Here is a 19,752-nt window from a genome sequence, read left to right on the forward strand (position 1 = left end):
CCACACAGGTCACCTGATTGTTCTGTCTCGCTTTGAAATAATACAAGAAAAATTGACAGCTGTCAATACCCAAAGGTAAGGCACATTGACCCACTTCCCAAGTTCTAACTTAACATTGGTAACAGGTTCTGCAGCTGAATTAAAATTAATTTGTTCTAGGACATGAAAGAACAGCTGTGCCTAAAAACTTTATATCATAGGAAAAACCTAACTAAACCACTTTCTACACTCACCAATTGATTAAAACACAAATCCTTTAGCAAGGTGGTTTTTTTGTGGTTGGTTTTCTCAATACAGCCAAAGAGGTCCAATCCACCTTCATGGTTCACCCTCAATTTGTGTGCAATAAGAAAACCCCGACGCTCATCAATTTAACTCCATCTCAGTTCATAAATGGTAAAATATCAACACATTAAGGTATCTAGTTGCCAGATACAAACTATGTTTACCCACTTTTACAACTAAAACATTCTAAAAATTAAAACAATGGCTTTCTGAGAAGGGAAACATAACTTCTAATATTTCTAATAACCAGGTGGGCACACAATCAGCCTCAAGCCTGTAAGAATTAAATACAATTGGACTGCAACAAGATTTGTTGTATTTAAAAAAATCAGGACACCTACACTTCTTGCTACATTCTACACACTGTCCTGACATGTCTAAACTCTTTATAAAAGCTTATATAGTTGTAGTAGTCACTGACAAATAACCCTAGGACTTATCCAAAATTATCACACCATTCTACCTTTCCCACTCAGCTTATCCTATCAGTGTCAGAGATATTGCTGCAATTTAGATACTTCCAACTGGCAAAGTGTAGATCAAGAAATGCTGAACAATATTTTACACTGAATCTTATGTACAGTGTAAACAGAATTACTCAATTAAAATAAACTAGTCAGCAAAGCCTAGATTAGAAAAGGAGTGAGGATAGTGGAAAGGATTTCACTGAAATATAAGCACCTACCTACTTTGAAAATTGTGAACTTGAGAAACTCTTGCTCAACCACCTTGCTCATGGCACTTCCTGTGTTTGAGCTGAAAAGTTCCCAAGTTGTCTGGAGCTGCAGCTCTGAACACGCCCAGAGGGATTTTAGTCCTGACAGAAATGAGCAACTCAGCAGCTACAGCACAACTGGGCTCAAACAAAGAGAAGCCAGGCATGTTGCTGCCCTGGACAACTCCAGGGTTAGCTCTTAACTACAGCAACTGCAGGCATGAATGGAAAGGTTTCCATTCCTTCACATTCCCACCCACCCCTCTGAACAACAGCTGTCTTGATGTCAGGAAGAAACCATAGTACAGCAAACACCCAGAGTTTCTCATGCCAGTGAAGAGGATCACTCCTTCCTACCTAAAATACTGCTGTCATCCTGGAGGGGTAAGACTGATGTCCAAAACTCCCTGTCTGCGAATTCATACAATTCCAGGAGCACTGGAACTGCCAGCTAAAGGATCCCATAAACTACATCCAGTTTTCTTCCTCTCCCAGTTGCATTGATTCACCAGTCAGGGCTACAGACTAATCTAGAAGACGGCCACAGAGATTTGAAGGTCAGCAACCTTCTCCAGAGACTGCTCATCTCAGCTCAGTCTCTATTTAAATTTAACACTAAATTTCTATTCAAAGGGAAGAGAGCACTTACTTGTTCTCAGTCAGAACAGAGCACTTACCTTCAAGAGCAGATCCTAACAGGAAAGCTGCTTCCCACAGTTCTGAAGAGGTCTGAGGTTTTCCCAGTGCTCCTGTTGTCAGTACTTTCCCAGTGCCTAACCCTTGGCACATCATTACAAGCTGCAGGTCAAATGAAGCAGCATCAGGTGCTTTCCTGCTAAGAGCAACTGCCTTGGATCCTGCTCTGAACTCACTCCCCCAGGCAAACTCTCAGACACTCACTCTTCTGGTTATTCAAATCACATCTAACAAAAGATATAAGTATAATAATTTAACATCTTCAATATCCTTCTCACTGCACTGGAGTCACTTACTTTCTAATTCTCTTTCTGATTTATTAAATATACATCCTATATTTATAGGAAATGCATGATGGATGCAAAAAAATCTGTTGAAATGACACTTCTGCATCACCTAATCCTAGTTAAAGATATAACGCTCAACTAAAATTTTCCATAGACAATATATGCTTCAATGTCACATCTACTTTTTCTATTAATTAAAAGAATATAGACATCTGAAGGTCCACTTTGAGCAATGCACCAATGCAGAACACACAGGATGAACAGTAAACTGTCCCCAGCCATATTATTTTATTTGGCCCAACTTCTAAGCAGTCAAGTGTTGCATTAACTTTGCTCTGAGTCCATGAACCACTACTAATCTGGCAATGAACTAAAAATAGAATGACATTAAGTATAATTGACAATACTTTAAATAGCATATATTTTTAAAATACTTTCACATGAGTTATTTATTACAAAAAGTTGAATATCCAACAACTAATCTTTATATACTGCACATTGACATACACACCATGACTGAGTTTAGGACCCTCAGGTCATGGATCATATCACTGGATCCAATCCCAGATTTTAGGGCTCCAATCAATCCACGTTCACCCTGCTGGAGGTTAAATGCACTGACTAGCGCAAGAGGCATGAGGCAACAAGTCATTAATCTCATGGAAATATTCCCTGGTGAACTTGTTTAGAAAAACCCACAAGAACACTTTGGATTATTGTGGATTCATGGATTTACTCATCTTCTCAACCTGGATCAGCAGTTTCAACAACGCAGATGGATTATATGGGAAAAGATTTCTTCTCTGCAACCTAGAAATAGCCTCCTGCAGCTCTTCCAGACACTTTGTTGATTTGTAAAGCATTAGTCTTAGGGGAGCAATGTTATCTGGAGATGCCATACGAGTCCAACAGGATGAGGTAGGAGATCCCTTCGGTTTCAGAGGCGACACTTCAGAGGTGCGTGGATTCCAGTCATCATCTCTGCAGCTACAACCTGTTTCCCTACTCCTCACCTGACCCTCATTGTTTGAAGGCAATTGCTTTGTGTTTACCAAACACTCGTTTCCATCTGATTCCACCTCCAAGTCCTCTGAGCTGTCATAATTAACCAGGCTTTGAAGAGAACCGAGCAGGGACGCGCTATCAGTGCCGGTCAGTGAGTCAGACAGGTTCCACGCTGCAGCCTCATTATCACCCTGCCGTGCTGTAAACACCGGGCAATTGTGAGCAGCAGCCAAAGTCATCGCAGTCTGTGGTTCTACTGCACAAACAGCATTTTGCAAACTCTCCCCAGTCACGCAGCTCTGCTTGTCTCGGTGGAGTGGCTTGACAGAACAAACTGGGCCCAAAGTGCTGTGCCTGGTATCGAAATGGTTACAGACATCTATAAACTGATGCCACGCCTTCCCAAGAAGCTTCAAGTACCTGACAAAGTACTCCAGAAAGCAAGTTTCTGACGAAATCAGAAAATCTAGAAGTACTGTGGAATCAAATGCAATCTTTTCCAGAAAGAATAAAAATATACAGTGTGGGTTATATCCACCTGCATGTACAAGGAACTGCCAGGATTCCTCCTCTTTGTGGCTTAGGTTATCAGCAGCACCACACCGTAACCTGAAAAGTAAGCCAGGAAATAATTCAGTGGACGTTTACTTTTTTTTTTTTTAAGCAGTAACATCCAGGAGATGGATTCTTGCTCTTTTTTTAAATTTTGTGAAAAAGTAAGAACGAAAAGAGAAGTTTTTGTATCAAAGTGAGAAAGAATGAAGGCAGCTGGGACCAGGAGATTGGACAGCTCAGGAAGCCAAAGCACTTAAAGCAGGCCTTAAAGGGCACTCCTTAGGAAACCTTCTGCAGTAAACAAAGGTACTTACAACACATCAACTCTACTTTAATATAAATATGAAACAATCCTATTTGAATATTTTTGTTAACCTGAATTCAGGCTAACTTTCAGAATGTTACACACACTGGAAGAGGAGCCTACTTGTAGTTAAGTGTCTAAGAATTGCGTGTGTCTAAGGTATTACTTGCATTATCTTCCCACTTGAAGCTTGAGAGCCTTGTATAAATCAGCATAATATCTTGTATGGTAATTTCAACAACAATGAAGCATTGTACATCCAGGACAAATCCATGAAGAACACTTTTCAGTTGTTAGCAAGAACCATTTTTATCAAGTAGCTGGAATTCCCATAGGGCCAATCCTTATAAACTCAGCCAGAAGTACCTGAATTATTGAAGTTTAATTCTAATATCCCATTCTTGTCAAACCTTCAGCGTTGTAAGCAAGCAATCTTGCTTTTTATCTGTAACCACAGTTTTAGACATGAAGCCAATTATCCTGAATTACAGGATATGATAAATTATTTAGTAGGAAACTTTCACAACTCCCATCTCCATCCAAAAAATACTTAAATTATCAGCTCTTACACCACATATTATTACATCATCCTGAGGTTTGGGGGGGTTTAAATTATTAAAAAATAATTTTCCTGCCAACAAAAGCAACCAATGGGAACGTCACAGTAACCTCACTGAAGTACAATTCTTCACAGTTCTCTCAGAAATAAAAAGGTACACTGACCTATCAAGTTTTAAATAGATGAGCAATAAAGCTTTAGCAGCTTCCCACATGTCATCATCTTGCTCCATGAAAACCAAGGAGAGCCATTCACACTGATGCCCCACTGGGTGAGACTGTGGGGAAGGATTTCCATGACTCCTCCAGAACATCAGCAGCTGGGACATGGAGCTTTCAAAGTCTCCTGGAAAAAAAAAATTAACCATGAACTTTGCTATACATTTTTATTGCCAAACAACACACACTCTTTATTTTTTAAATTAACAGCGCGTAACAGTTCATGAATGCAGTTCTTTCCTTAGCTCAACTGATTTATCACAGCATCAAATTTTATAGATTAGTTCTTGCCGTTTTAGTGCAGTAGCTTACTCATAAAAATCACTTTGTATTCATTAGACAGGGACTCTTTCCCTTAAGTCAAAAAACTTACACTTTCAATACTAATGAGATACTACAGAGCAGTTTTTGATGTAACACAGCACACACTCTATGTTTAGAAAACAGAAAATTTTCCTGCAACATTGAAATCAATTTGATTTACTGCATCACTACGCGACTTTAAGACTTGTTTTTCCTCCCAGCAAATAACAGGAGCATCAAATTATCTTTGTTATTAATAGTTACCCTTCAGACTGAAACTCTTCCCTATAAACCTGGAAATGATTCTCAAAATTGAAATTAATTAAAGTTAAGCCACTCTAATCCATGTTAATGACAAGAAGATCAAGCAGCTTCCCGGAAGGGAAATTAGCATATTAAAGCATTTAGGTGCTTGTTTTAAACACTTCCTGTAATTTCACTAAAATAAGGAAGTACCATTCTTTTCAGATTGAAATTCCTCTTGACAGTTGGGGTGTTTGAATCTAATTAAAAAACTCATTTTTATGTCATGAATCTGGAAAAAAAAGGAGAATGTGTTTTTTTGAGAAAGAATTTTCATAGAGATATCTAAAATGGATATAGCCTACATTTTTTCTTTTCACTTGCTCTTACACAATCTCAGTCTCCATGCATTTTTCAGAAAGTGGATCACCAGTAAAATATTCTTTACAAGTACTTAAAAATCTTTAAGAATGCAACAGACATCACAAATATAACATCTTCCAAAAATCTGGAAAACGTTTCACAAGCTGTCTTAAGGAAGCTGTAGCTCTTTCACATGGATGAATTAAAAATTGATTTTAGGCTTGCTACCTAGTATAGAAATATAAAAAGTAAAATAATATTTATGTCTAGAACGTCTACTAAAATGCCTCAATGTATTTAAAGTGCTGTAAAATTTCACCTTGTTTAAAAAGAAACAGAAATTACTTTTGGCCACATGATCAGTAAATATATTTATTATTCCTGCCCCAGCCCAGCCCTGGCACAGCAGCAGCTCTACCCTTCTCCTGCCCAGCCCAGCCCCTCACTGCAACCAACCAGCCAAGGCAGCAGCTGTGGGAGAAACGCTCAGATCTGGTAATTGGAAGGGCCAGACATGTCAGCCAGGGTGAAGAACACAACCATTTACATAAGGAGGATGTGGAGCTGCTGGAGCCAGTCCAGAGGAGGCCACAGAGATGCTCTGGGGCCAGGCTGGGAGAGCTGGGGGTGCTCACCTGGAGAATAGAAGGCTCCAGGGAGACCTTACAGCCCCTTCCAAGGCCTAAAGGTGCTCTAAAAGAGCTGGAGAAGGACTTTGTACAAGAGCCTGGAAGGAGAGGACAAGGGGGGATGGCTTCCCACTGCCAGAGGGCAGGGTTAGATTGGATACTAGGAAGAAATTCTTTGAGAGGCTGGTGAGGACCTGGCACAGAGCCCAGAGAAGCTGTGGCTGCCCCATTCCTGAAATGTCCAGGCCAGGTTGGACAGGGCCTGGAGCAAGCTGATCTAATGGAAAGTGTCCTTGCCATGGCAGGGGTTGGAACTGGATTATTTTTAAGGCCCCTTCTAACCCAAGCCATTCTGTGATTCTGTGTCCCACAATTTCCCTGTGCCTTACTTTGGAGATTCCTTATTTTCATTTACCTTTCTATACCCCAGCTGGTGTTGCCTCGTTACATTACTTGGCTGACAGTAATGCCTTGTACCTTCAATAAAAGAAATGCATAATGGTGCCTAAAGTTCTACCTCCACCTTAGAAAAGAGTGTTACCTGCAGCTCCTTTCCCACCCTGAATAGAGTAGATGCTTGTGCTATGGACTCTTCTTGTCCAGCTGAAGAAGAGCCTGGTGTTCTCAAGCTGGCTTAATGTTCTTAACAGGTAAAAATTTCAATCCCAAATGCAGCTGTTTCAAGCCCAACATATTGCAGGGTTAAGGATTTGATAAAATGCAAGGAGACAACTAATTAGGCAGGACACAGCAAGAGCAGTTTCTTGGGTGGGTCTTTTACTTCCTCCCTCCCACCACCACTAATTCAGCTGAAATCTATTTACAGTCTTAATGAGCTGTGACTACAAAATCTGAAAGCTTTAAAACTGCTGCTTAATGGACAAGATTTAAATGGACTGTTACCTTTGATTTCTGCTTCTGTTGCAGAGTTTTGAATCTTGAATTCCAGTGCTTTAAGCACAAGCAGACTTAAGGCTCTGAGAACAGTTTGGTCAGAAGCACCTTGAGAATCATGTCCAGGAGCAGTTTCACTGCTTCCAAAGTAGCTGGACTTCCCACTGAGTGGGATCTGATTAAGCCAAGTCAAATTCACAACCTGCAGAACCACATTACTCAGTGCAAGCATATCCTCACACAAAGATGGGGCTTGTAAGAACAGTGATCCACTTTTAGCATCTTCTCTAGACTTGTAAAGGACACATTTTTTAAGGAGCAAAATGAATTTCTTCTTGATCACATAAGGAATCGATGAGCTAATAACGTTGAGGACATAAGAAACTTTCAAAAATAAAATTCTCTGGCACCTGAGAGGTAATTCCAGTTCAATTCTGGAAACCAAAAGTGCTTCAAGCAGATCTGTAAAACTGATCAGATTGTTTGTAGCTTCAGAATAAGGTGAGGTGTAGTGGTGACTGTCAAAATGATGGAGCAGGATGGCATTGTAAAATCCTTCAAGCACTGCATCAAGAGGAGCCAACAGCTTCTTCAGAGCACCTATGGCAACAAGAGGCACATTATTGACCTGCGGTGTAACAGATAAATCAGTAAATAAGAAATGAATCGGTGTTGTGACTACTTTCAGACTATAAATATGTTCAAACCACTACATTTGAACAGCACTTCGTCACCCCCTGTATAAGGAAGGGTAGGGGTGTCCTGGAGCCGAACTATTCCCGAGGAATTCCGGGCGAGCTGCTCCTCCTGGCGGCCCCGCCGGTACCTGCTCGGGCTACGGGCGCGTCCTTCAGCGTCTCCTTGAGAATCGCTGCCAGAGTCCACAGGCAATCGGCCACCCGCGCCTTCCTGGGGAATCCCAGCAGCGCGGCCAGGCTAAAGCTCAGCCACGGCACATTCACAGCGTCCTAAGGAAAAGAATTCCAAACTCAATCACGTATGCTCTCAGTTGTTATGCAAATTACATGAAATCATAATACAATGATTTCAAATTGTATATTAAAAAGGTTGAAATGTAGGCACAGACAAAACACAGGTAGAAACAATGTCTGTGCTGGCCCATTAATTAGGTCTTTAATTACAAACATGAAGCAACATATGCATGCAATAGAAATTATCTGTACGTTCCAAAAAGGGAAAACCAAACCTCCTAATGTCATGTGACCTACCCAAAATCAGATAATTCTGCAGACAGACCAGACCTGAATTGATAATTCCCAGACAACTTGGCGAGAAATATTACAAACATAATTACAAAATAAATCTGTGTTCAGGATGCTACTATGGAGACTGCAATACATATTCACTAAATATACAGCAAATTAAAAAAAAAACTCAAGTAATTGGGTTATTCAAACAAGAGCATACACCAAAGCATTTTATTAACTTCCAAGAGGTTATTATTTAGTTTTATCTACTGCATCACCCAACAGATACCAAGGAACTGTAAAAATACTGATAGTCTAGATCATGGCTTTTTTAATATCTGTATTGCAACCTTAAAGAGATTCTTGTCATCTACACCCATTTTACCTTAAATGAGTTTCATAAAATTCCAGATTTTTATATATAAAGACACTCCACACTTCTGTTACACATCAGATCTCCTTGCCTTCCACACTCCAGGCTCCTCCTAACACCATTGACAAAGTTTCTCAGAAAACACAAACACTAGAAAAACTTGGCTGTAGAGTCAAATGGAACAACCTGCAGGCACAGGTTCACTAAGCCATTTTTTGAGCTGTGAAGTGATGCCACACTCACCTCTTCCTTCAGCTGGAAATACACAAGAGATGCCAAACTTTGTGAGGCCATGTGACATAACAGCCGATCATCAGAACCCAGCAGGTCAATCTGGAGACAGGTAAAAAAGGAAAAACATCTAAGGCATATCCCTATTTATTTTTCCTCCTTTCCTCAAAATATCTTTCAGAAGTTACCAATTTTGAGTCAATTTTTGCCTCCTTCAGAAGAAGAACAAAGATTTCACAGTACTTCTGTCTCATGTGGAGTTCAATCTCCTGGGACTCTGCTTTGGCCACCATCATTTTGATCAAGGTGAGCTGGAGCAGCGTCACCTCCCGTGGGCAGAACGAGGAGCTCATGTTTGCAAAGCTCTTGGATAAATCATCTGTTGCAGGGACAACATCTGACATATCAGTGTCCTGATGGCTCCCAGTGCCACCAGCAGTAGATGGCAGATGCTGCTGATGACAGGATCCATCTCCTTCTGGTGGCTGCTCAACACACAGATTAATTAGAGAGGAATAATGATGGCTTTCCCTTGCTAGGGGAATGCCTGCCAGGACATCCTTATACATCTGCTGCAGGAGAGAGATCTTCATGATGAGATCATGCAATATTCCACAAAATCCTGTGGCTTCACTGATGCTCACTGCAAATCAGCTTCCAGGTCACTTTCATCCAGTAAGAGAAAGAGAAGCACCACTGGGTATTTCGCTTCTAAGTTACCTATAAATAAACCATTCTGCTGTTACTTTGCAAGCAACTGGAAAATAGAAAGGAACAACACATTTTTAGAGTTCATGCTACCATTATTAAACTTGTTTTAAAAATGCAAATTCAGCTGCACAAAACTGTCTCAGTGAGACATTAAAATGAAGAATTACCATGCTGGGAAGAAGTTCACAGCTCCAGTATTATATTACCAACACCAAAGTTCATTTGCTGGAATTAACAAACCCAAAGATGATTGTTATTAGGGGCTACTTCTAAAGATATGAGAACTTGGATTAAATCCTTCTCTATATTGCTAAAACTACTAGAACCTAAACTCCTTTGTGACAGATGCCTCCAAAAACAGGCATCAAATTTCAGCTGTAAATTTTCCTCTGAACTGGCAATGTTCATTGCTCCACTGAGGCTGGAACTGGAAACAGCTCTCAAAAAAAAAATGGAGGCCAAGGAAGGACAAGTCTTGACTTCTGCTGCACACAGGCTCAAGGTGGGCTGACCACAAGGGCACAGCCACTAAGGAGCTGAAAATTAAAGAATAACGTAAAATCTGAGTGTAAGATTTATAAAGAACTAATAACAACATTTAAACATATTCAGGAAGGGTTAAAAAAAAAAGTTTATCCCCGTGTCAGTAGAAGATACCTTTCAATCACAGCACTGGAAGATTTGCTACAGCTTAGAATTAAGAGCTACTAAGAATTCAAATCTCTGCATCACCTAAGCCCTCACAATTTTCTGTCCAGTAAATGGTCAGACAGATACTCCATCTTGTCAGGAAAAAACCAAACCAACAAATTCTTAAAAATATCAGGATTTCTTTTTCACCTACATTAAGAGTGATGCTCATCTGTAATATTTATCTTCTTAGAGCTGTTTTAACATGCTCTCTAGCCAGACCTATTTAATTAAAACCAACAAACTCATTACCTCTATCTATGGTGAAGTTAGGAGTGGAATTAAAGTTGATAATAGGAATTTTCATACTTTGCATACTTTTTGGATCCCCATTTTTAGTCTGGCATAATCAACCCAGCAGAATTCCAGGCAGAATCCTGCAGCCATCCACCTGTAGTTGGCTTTCACTTAAATACTGCATTTCCTCTTTCTTACCAAAGGAAGAAAACAGTTCAGTCTTCCAACCTGTAGGAAATTCTAAAGATCTTCCCATCCATGTATCAGCTTTACCTGCACTTGTCATCAGACCAAATATTTTAAATTACTACTTATTTTTAGCAGAATATTAGACAACAATGAAATTGTAAGTCAGTATATGAGGCATTTCTGTTCTAGCTTATAATCTTGACAAGTTTTAAAAACAACATCAAACATTGAAAATTACACCTTCATTTTTACAACCTGATTTTTGCATTGCAACTGAAGCATGGATTGACAAAATGGCTTCCCAAAGGCACAAAGGATTAGAGGTAGCCCAAGATGTGCTATCCTGACTCATCACTTCTCCCACCATCAGGAAACATTTCCTTCAGAAAAGAAACTAAAATTTGAGAGCATGAAGTTGCCTGCAGGAGTAATCTACAATTCCCTCTGGTGTGGTATTTTTAAAGACGCATTCAGCAAGGGCTGACCTGGAAACTCCAAAATGTTACAGCATGTTCCTCACCTGAGAGATGCAAGAACCCTTCCCCCATCCTTTCCCATACTCCACATTTTGCTGGATGTTAAGAATAAATCTGGTATTTCAGGTAATAAATTCCCTCTTCATTTGCAGAATCTTTTCAGAATTCTACTTGAGGTGGAAATTTATTACCTGAAACCTCATAAAATTTCTTCAAAAATCACTCTGAATATTTTATATAGCTATTGTTCCCATCCTTAAGCTTTATTTCTTCCTAAATGAATACCTAATAAAGTAAAATCATCTCAGCACATTTACTCCTGTTTTCGAGATCAGCTTGAATTATCACCTTATGTGGCAGATGAAGGGATCTCATGCACAAATTCACACGATCCAGCAAGGTGGTTAAGGCAGAAGAGAGTCAGAACTTTTCCAGGACACCCACTGTGGGATTTCACCTCCACCACAGGATGCTGGCTGTGCCTTCCTGGATCCTCCCAGAACACATTTGTGTTCCACCATTAATTCGCAAACTTTACAAAAGCATCTCTAAGATATGCCTCACTCACACACGACAACGGTTCACAAACGTAAGTCGCTGAAGGAAATGAAAAGTGAGGGGGCTTATTTTGAAGGCATTTACTTCAAAGAGGGAGAAAATATCAGACAAGGACTAAATTTGTTTCAGACACAGCACGAGAGTGAAAAGCTCAAAGCTGAAGAGCAAAGGAAAGCACTGACAAACTCCAACCCTTATTTGTATTATTTATCTGAGTTACTCACGACAGCAGCTAAAAACCAATTAAGGCAACGCCTCACAGAGCCAGACTCCTGCGTAAACAACAGGGAACAGTTCTAAAAACCTTATATAGAGACTGAACACATAAAGACAGAAAGGAAAACTACACAGAAAGTAAGAAACAAACAAGAAAAAGGGGTTTTGTATGTTTCACCATTAATAATGCTTTAAAATCAAAACCAAAGTCAAGTGGAGCTGCAAACAGAATGAGGGAAGAAACGTATGCCTCTTCACTTATATCCTGGAGTTATTGTGTGTCAATATAAGCCATTTGTGTAAGTAAGAAAAAGGAAAACGTGCTATCAACAACGTCAGTTCAGTCAAACTAAGGAATTGTTCCCTGCACTGGGGGTGAGGCCGTGGCACAGGTGCCCAGCGCAGCTGTGGCTGCCCCTGGATCCTGGGAGTGCCCAAGGCCAGGCTGGACAGGGCTTGGAGCACCCAGGGACAGCGGGAGGTGTCCCTGCCATGGCAGGGGATGGAACGAGATGACCTTAAAGGCCCTTTTTTCTAGAAAAACTATCCAAAGCCCCATCCTAGTTTCATTATAAAATTAAATCTGATAAAGCTAAATGAAACCTCAGTTTGTGACTTTTCAGTATGAACCTGAAGGCTCTGGATCTGCTTATAATGAAATGATCATAGCATTTAAGGAATAAAATACACTTTGGACTCCTTGTACCCGCAATGACTTCGTAGGCTCATCTCGCAATGAATACGCTTCTGCTCAGTGGTGAAATACTGTAAACGCCTCTAAATTCGTGTCATTTCCTTCCAGAGTTTGCAAACAAGCTGAGCAGTGCAATCCCTGTTCACTGTGACACCTCAGCACGCCGGACGCTTCGGCCCGAGCGCCTTCAGCTTTGCCTGCAAAACTGCCGAGCGCCTCACCGGCCCCAGGCAGCGCTGGGCGCTCATCGGGGTGACAGAGCGAGCACGGAGCGGCCGCTCCTCCAGAGCCCCCAGAGCCCCGGCCTGAGGGCGGCCGAGGCCTCCCGCCCTCCACCAGCGCGGCTTCCCGGGCCGGCATCCGCACAGCGCAGAGACCCCCGGCCCCCGCACCCACCCGGCGACCCTTCCTTCACCAGCCCATTTCTCCCTCAGCCCCTCTCGAGCTCTCCCCTCAGCGCCCCGCGGGCACTCCCCACAGCCCCTCCCGCCACCGCATCGCTCCCCAAGGCCCCGCCCCCGTAGAACCAAACCACGCCCATATCCCATCAGCCCCGCCCCTCCCGATGCGGACCCGCCTCTTTCGCTCCAGGCCACGCCTCTCGCTCCCCCGGCCCGCACACCCGCGGCCCCGCTTAGTCACCCCGAGCCGCGGAGCGCCCGGGCCCGTCCCCGCCCTGCTGCCCGCCGGCCGCTGCCAGGCAACTCTCGCCACTCACCCACCCCCGGCGGACCCCGAGGCCCAAACTCCGCTCCGTCACAGCGCCGGAACCGCCGCCACCGCCCCCTGTCGCAAAGCCAACCCCCCCACTCCTCCGCGGCTTTACGGCAGCGGGGCGGAGCCGCGGGGCGGGGCCGCCGTCAGCCCGGTGGCCAATGGGGCGCGGCGGCGGCGCGCGGGCGGGGGCGGGCCCGCCGTCAGCCCGGCGGCCAATGGCGGCGCGGCGGCGGCGCGCGGGCGGGGGCGGGGCCGGCGCGGCGGGCGCGGATTGGCCGCGGCGCGGGTCAGTCCCCGCCCGCCGACCCCGCCGCGAGCCGAGGGGGCGGCCCGGAGCGAAGTGTCCCCGCTCGGCTCGGCCCCCCGACCCCCGCCCGCCGCCGCCGCCAGCGCGGGGGGCGGCCGCGCCTGGGGCCCCCGGCCCGCCCCGCTCCGGCACGCGGGTCACGCAGGTAACCCCGACTGCCCCGGGGTCCCTCGCGGCGCGGGGGGGGGGGCGCGACCCCATGGCCTCTCCTCGCCCACACCGGGCAGCCCCTCCGGCGGGTGCGGGGCCGTGAGGGGAGCCGCCGCCGCTCCCTCCGGGAAGGGCTGCGCAGCCCCCCGCCGCCCCTGCCCGCTCCTCCGGCGGGCTCCGGGCCGCCCCCGGGGCTGCCCAAGGAGGGGGGTCCCCGTCCCCAGCCCCCGGCGGCGCCCCCGGTGCCTCGGCGGCCGCCGGGCCCTGGGGCTGTGTGCCGGGGCTTGGCCGGCTTTTTGTGTGTGTGTGTGTGTGTGTGTGTGTGTGTGCGCCGCTGACGGCTCCTGGAGCGTGAACTCCTGCGAGGGAGAGGTTTGGTTTCCCAGCAGCTCAGCTTTCTGGGTTACTTCCTGTCCCATTCTTTAGCACTTATCTTTACTTCCATTCCCTGGAGGAGCTGCCTTGACAGGGCAGTGGTCCTGCCGTTATTATCCCTTCAACTCCTCAGTATCCTGGGAGAGTGTCCTCCTTTTCCAGGAGAGATCCCGATTTTGATGAATAACCCCTTTCCTTCCAAATTTGTGAAGGCTCTTCCTATTTTGCCCAGCTATTGCTTTTGTATTAACCAATTCTGTTCTTCATTTCTCTCTTTTATGTCATTGTGTGGCTCAGTTCTACTTTTTTTTTTTTTTTAGGTTTAAGCTGCCTTAAAGGAGAATTAAAAATAGTGACTCCAAAGAACAAAATAACACAGAAGAGAGAAAACAGCACTCAAAAAACCCCCAGAAAGGTGATGATTCATTTAGACTCTCAGAGTCATCCTAGACACATGGTTTGGCTGGGATTGGGGCCTCTTGTGTTTTTATGGATTTGAATAGGTAGCATTAGATTTCTTTGTTCTTTTAAAACCTACTTTCTGTTGGCCTTTTTTAACGTTTGAAAGCTCTGAATCCCATTTAAAGTACAGTTCCTCTCGTAACACTTTATAATTTTCCAAAATTATTCTGCGAATGTTGTTTTGATTATGAATTGCTGCTTAATGGGGTTTTTGTGTCTTTATCTCAGGGGTGTCACTTAAAAATACTTTGTTCTAAGTCGTTAAAAGGATCTTTTCTTTAAGTCTTTCCATAAATTTATGGGTTCGTCACTGCTTCTGTTTCTGTTTCAATTCTAAAATCTTTATTGGGCTAGGTCATGGTAACTGCATTACATTGCTTTAGTCATACCTCACTCCTGTGTGGGTCACTTTATTGTGTGTGTGTTGTAACGGAGCTGCAAAAATTGAAATTAATTTAATTGGATGGTGTCTGCTTACAAGTACTTACTTTTTGGGCTGAGATCATATAAGAAGATGATGCTGTTGGGTGCTTAAGGGGAAAAAGTGAAAGGAGTCATGAAAACCAGTGCTGCTGGTAGGAGGGAGGTTCTGTTTCAGGGGGAGAGCTGTTCGTAGGGAGAATTGCGTGTTCTACGTGGTGAGATGAAGAACTGGATCCTAGGAGAGAGAGTGGGGGGTGAATGATGTCAGTCAGACTTTTTCTGCATCCTGCTGTCAGTGTGCTCCAAAGGATGGAGACTCTGCGCCTTCTTCTAACGCAGGGTCTGTCTTGAAACCATTTTAATCTGTTTCAAATGTAAGTGAGCTTGGTTCTTTGGCTAAGATGCCCTCCCTGGAGGTCCCTGTGGTCTGTGTCGTGTTTTCAGAGATGTCACTGACTGTACCAAAACGTTGTTCATTGTTGGCAATCAGTTGTTTTTGAGCATTAGCCTGCAGGAGAAACAGCAGTGTTTGTTGCCAGCAGCCTTGGTCAAGGCTGGATCATTTTTCCTATACAGATGTCTTTAGATTAAGACAAAAAGTGGTTGCTCTGTGTTAAACATTGAATAGAAAATCCCTCTGTAGCACAAGTGCAACAAATCCTGAGGCACGCTTTGGAAGTGCAGGGAAGAAATTTTCCATGTTATTTTGATAACTCAGGAGTAATGGCAGAACATGTGGACATGGCCGGTGTGATTCCAGGAGGGATTTTCCTGCTAATAGGTGAGGCAGATGTGCATCAGTACAAAGTTACCAGTGCAGTTATTGCACAGCTGTTTCATCTGAATTTAGTTTATTTTAACTCCCTTTTCCCAACCCAGCCGGTGCCTCTCACATCAGGGCTGTTGCTGCTCTGACAGAACACCTCGTGGTGCCAACAATTCATGGGATCTTTGGGATTTATTCACAACAGGAGACCTAAGTTTTCATTTGATTTGTGAAGTTCCTTCCTAGTGTGAAATGCCAGTGCAGCAAAGTTTGATTCAGATGCAGAGACTGGAATTGAGTTCATAGGAATCAGGGAATTAACTTCTGGCAGAAATTTGCACATGGCTGAAACAAGGCACAGAGATCACTGATATGCTGAAGTCCTGCTCTTGATCCCTGGAAGAAATGCAGCATGTTGCAAGTATAGCAGCCCTTAGAGAAAGCTTTAGTCTTCAGGCTATATGCTTATTTTGGGTTTGTTTTTCCTCATTGGGAATTCTCAACCCTTAAAGGAAATGTGCTGTCTGAGGGATGGTTTTGTTTTGTTCCAGCAATGCTTACAGAATGATATTATCACAGGGAAAATCTTGCTTTGTCCACTAAAGACATTCAACAAGTTTTCTCCACTTGGATTCTTTTAGCCTGTATTAAATAGAAATATATATAAGATGTATTTCTGGAGATTGTTGAATGACAAACTGTGTAAGCAGCACTCAGTTGGTTTATCAGCTGTGCTGTGAGAATTAGGGCTGAAGTGACTCCTTTAATGTGGTTTGAACTCACCATTGGTTCCTGCTTCTGTCATTCCTTGCAGTGTTGGTGTTTGGGTGCTCTAATGGTGGTAAATCACATGAAAATACATAGATCTTAGCAATTAACACTTGCTACAAATTAATTACTCATAAGGCTAAGCTTCCATCTGACTTTTGCTGTTTAAAACTTAAAGTGATAGCACTGCTGGAAGTTGGAGGAGAATTGGTATTTTTTGCTTGGTACATGAGGATCTCCAAGCATGCTGCAGAGCGCAAGCTCCCTGCAGTTTGTCAGTGCACATCTTGAGGGAGGAGGTTCTGGCTGTGTGAACCTGATGCAGCATTCTCTACTGGAAAAGGAGCTGGAAGGCCTTGCTTCAGCAGCAGCATGGAGGTCCTGCCTTCAGAAGGAATTGCAGGATTTTATTCTCAGGGCTCTGCTTGTGCTTCAGGTTGCCAGTTTATGGTGGGAGTGCTGAGGATGCTGAGTGATTGCTGTGCTTGCTGAAGGTGAAGTTTCCCTCAGGTTTGCAGACCTGAAGTTGCTTGAGCTGGGTGATGTCTCTGATTCTCCATCAGGCCCAAAGTCAGAGCTCACAACCTCTCAGTGAGATGGATAATTGTAGTAAAATGATACCTCTGTGCTTCAGTTTCACCCACCTGCAGAATGTAACAACACAACAGCTGCTTATTAGTGTGTAACAACACCACCTCTAGTTCTAGGAGCGCCTAAGTTGGTGGGGCACTTGTAAATTAACTTTTTTGGTTATTTTAAATTTTGTATGTCCGAGCTATGAGCTGGCCTTACAGGAGCTCTCACAAGAAATGTGTAACTTTTAATGACACCTTGTGAGGAGTGAGGGCTTCTTCCCTTTGAAGCAGCAGTTCCTCTGTGATGTTTTGGATTCATGCAGTGTTAACTCATTGCTTTCAGGCCCAGCAGCTCCCATGTGTTGCTTGGTGATTTTCATCCCAGCCACAGGGATACCTCGCTTGGTGTCTGGGCTGTGGCTTGGAACTTTCAACAGAAAATGTATTTGGAATTATAAGGCTCTGTGAAATTGTGATATTTCACATGTTACTTGCAGACTTCACGATTGTGATGTGAGAATGCAAATGACAACACAATTGTTTGCCCTACTCTTGTCTGAAGAGCTCCTGGAATAGGAGCGTGAGTGACAGCTGAAATGATGGTTGTGTTTAGTTTGTCAAAAATATAGTGACCATTTTTAAAATGCCATGTGAGTGAGAACACATTTAGCTTGTTCAAGTTTTGAAATGGGTAGGAGAAGTGAGTTGTGAGACTAATGAAGGCTGATGTGATTATCCTTATTCCACAGGGCTTTCCTTTTTTCTGTTGTTTATTTGATGTAAATGTCTCTGAATACTTCAACCACAGGCAACTCAGACCTACACTGATGAGGTCTATGCCAGATACTAAATGTCGTGTGTAATGGTACACTTCCCTTGTTGTACAGAGTTAGGCTGACATCAGTAACTTATGGTCCTTATTCTGCTCTTGGGTGTGTAATCTCAGAGTTTAGGGATCAGCTCTTTCTGTCAGGCTGTGTGAATGAGCAAAATACTAAATTTTGAGGTCTTGCTTTTTGTACCAACCTTTAATTTTCTTTAAAGTAAGTGTATACATATGTTGGAATTAATTTTCCACATGATGTTTGCAGTGACTTTAAAGAAGTGACACATTGATATGGCAAAGTCTAAGATCTCTTTGACAACATGAGACATTATCAATAGATAATGAGGATGTTTGTCTTATTATTTTTATTTAGTGCTGCCTCTACTATAATTATTAGTGTTTTAATCAAACTTTGTTAAGTCATTGAGTGAGGGAGCTTTACTCTTACTAAATATGACTTATTTTTATTAAAGTTGCAGATCTTACTCTTGCCATATGCAGCTAATTTTCCTTTGGGGGGAAAAAGCTTGTTACTTTTTTAGTGGAGCAATCTGTTACCTTGTCTGTAGTCTGTGAAGTCAGTGCAATTCTAATTTGCATCAGCTAATAAAAAATGTGTGGGTTTTAAAGTGAAAATCATGCAAAAATTAAAAAAAAAAAGGTGAACGACTGATCATCTATGCAAAAAAACAAGGCTAGAAATGTGATCAAATTAGGTCATGGCAGTGCAGTTTTGTGCAGGGCTGTAAGCATATCTGAAGACCTTGTATGTTTTATCTTGGGAAGCAAAGCTCTTGGAAAATGTGCATAAGAGGGATAAAAAGGGCTTTTTTTCATCCTCCTCTTTGAGCTATCATTGCGAAAGGATGATTTTGTGTTGCATTAAGTGGCAGAAATTTCAACTTAATTTAAGAGAGCTGCACAGTTCAGGGAACTGCTCTGGTGCAACTCGTTTGCAGAAGAAACGAGTCACAGTTGGGTTTGTGTGATCAGCTGTACAATTAAGTATTTAATGGTTTTATTGTTTATTACATGATTGCAGTGCTCAGATGAGATAAGGGGGCCTTTCACTAAAAATTTGCAGCCAAGGGAAATGAAAGGTCAGATAAAGGTGTAGAAAGAATTAGTGAAATAACAGTGATGAGTACAGGAGGAATGGTCTGGGACTGATCCCATTAACTGCAGGTGAGAGGGGGGATAAGGAGGGGCTCCTCTGAAGGAGGAGTCTGCACAGGGGTTGTAACTGGATTTTGGTAAACCTTGATTCTAAAAGGCTGGTTTTTCTATATGAAGAAAAGGGTGAAGATTTTTGAGCTGGTGGTTTTCTTGTGTTGTGGAGGTGGCTTTACCTGTTTGTGAAACGCAGCGTGTGTCAGCTTGAACTGTCACATGAAGGACAGGAGACAGGCTGGTGGCTCTGCAAATCCACCTGAAGGACACAGCTCAATGGTCTGTGGGCTCAGGTTTTATTCTTTACTTAGGGAAGCGGAGATGGGATGGAGATTAAAAAAAAAAACAACAAAACAAACCCCATACAAAAATAACAATAAAAAAACCCACAAACAAATAAAAAACCCGCAAAAGTAGTTTGGGGAGAACTAAATGGATCCTGTATGTTTTTCCTGGCATCTGACTCCCACGGGGAGGTGTTGAGCAGTGAGGCAGAAATACCTGCTGTAACCTTTGTATCCATTCTTGTTCCCTACAGGAGGGGCAGATAAATGTAATTATTAGAGAAGGGTGT

The 19,752-nt window shown here is 43.2% G+C and overlaps 2 protein-coding genes across 7 annotated transcripts in view; one reads left to right on the plus strand and one right to left on the minus strand.

Moving 5' to 3' along the window:
* Positions 1 to 2,259: 2,259 nt before the first annotated feature.
* LINS1 (lines homolog 1) lies at positions 2,260 to 13,455 on the minus strand. Of its 2 annotated transcripts, none has more exons than XM_030955313.1 (7): positions 13,358 to 13,455; positions 9,057 to 9,588; positions 8,881 to 8,970; positions 7,883 to 8,024; positions 7,066 to 7,656; positions 4,571 to 4,751; positions 2,260 to 3,597 (listed from the first exon to the last, which is right to left on the minus strand). In XM_030955313.1, exons 2-7 carry the CDS (start codon positions 9,459 to 9,461, stop codon positions 2,697 to 2,699), a joined length of 2,310 nt encoding a protein of 769 aa, XP_030811173.1. In that variant the 5' UTR covers positions 9,462 to 9,588; positions 13,358 to 13,455; the 3' UTR covers positions 2,260 to 2,696. The 2 variants fall into 2 exon arrangements, with proteins under 2 accessions (XP_030811173.1, XP_030811172.1); XM_030955312.1 differs by having other exon boundaries at positions 13,362 to 13,397.
* A 967-nt stretch (positions 13,456 to 14,422) lies between these two features.
* ASB7 (ankyrin repeat and SOCS box containing 7) overlaps positions 14,423 to 19,752 on the plus strand; it is a 29,852-nt gene continuing 24,522 nt past the window's right edge. For 2 of the 5 annotated variants that reach the window (XR_004061048.1, XM_030955516.1), the window contains exon 1: positions 14,432 to 14,603. The gene's annotated coding sequence lies outside the window, so the exon portion shown is untranslated. Of the gene's footprint in view, positions 14,604 to 19,752 lie in introns of all 5 variants that reach the window. The other 3 variants (XM_030955518.1, XM_030955515.1, XM_030955517.1) reach the window with 3 other exon arrangements.

This window comes from Camarhynchus parvulus, chromosome 10, assembly GCF_901933205.1.
Source record: "Camarhynchus parvulus chromosome 10, STF_HiC, whole genome shotgun sequence".
NCBI classification, from domain to species: Eukaryota; Metazoa; Chordata; class Aves; order Passeriformes; family Thraupidae; genus Camarhynchus; species Camarhynchus parvulus.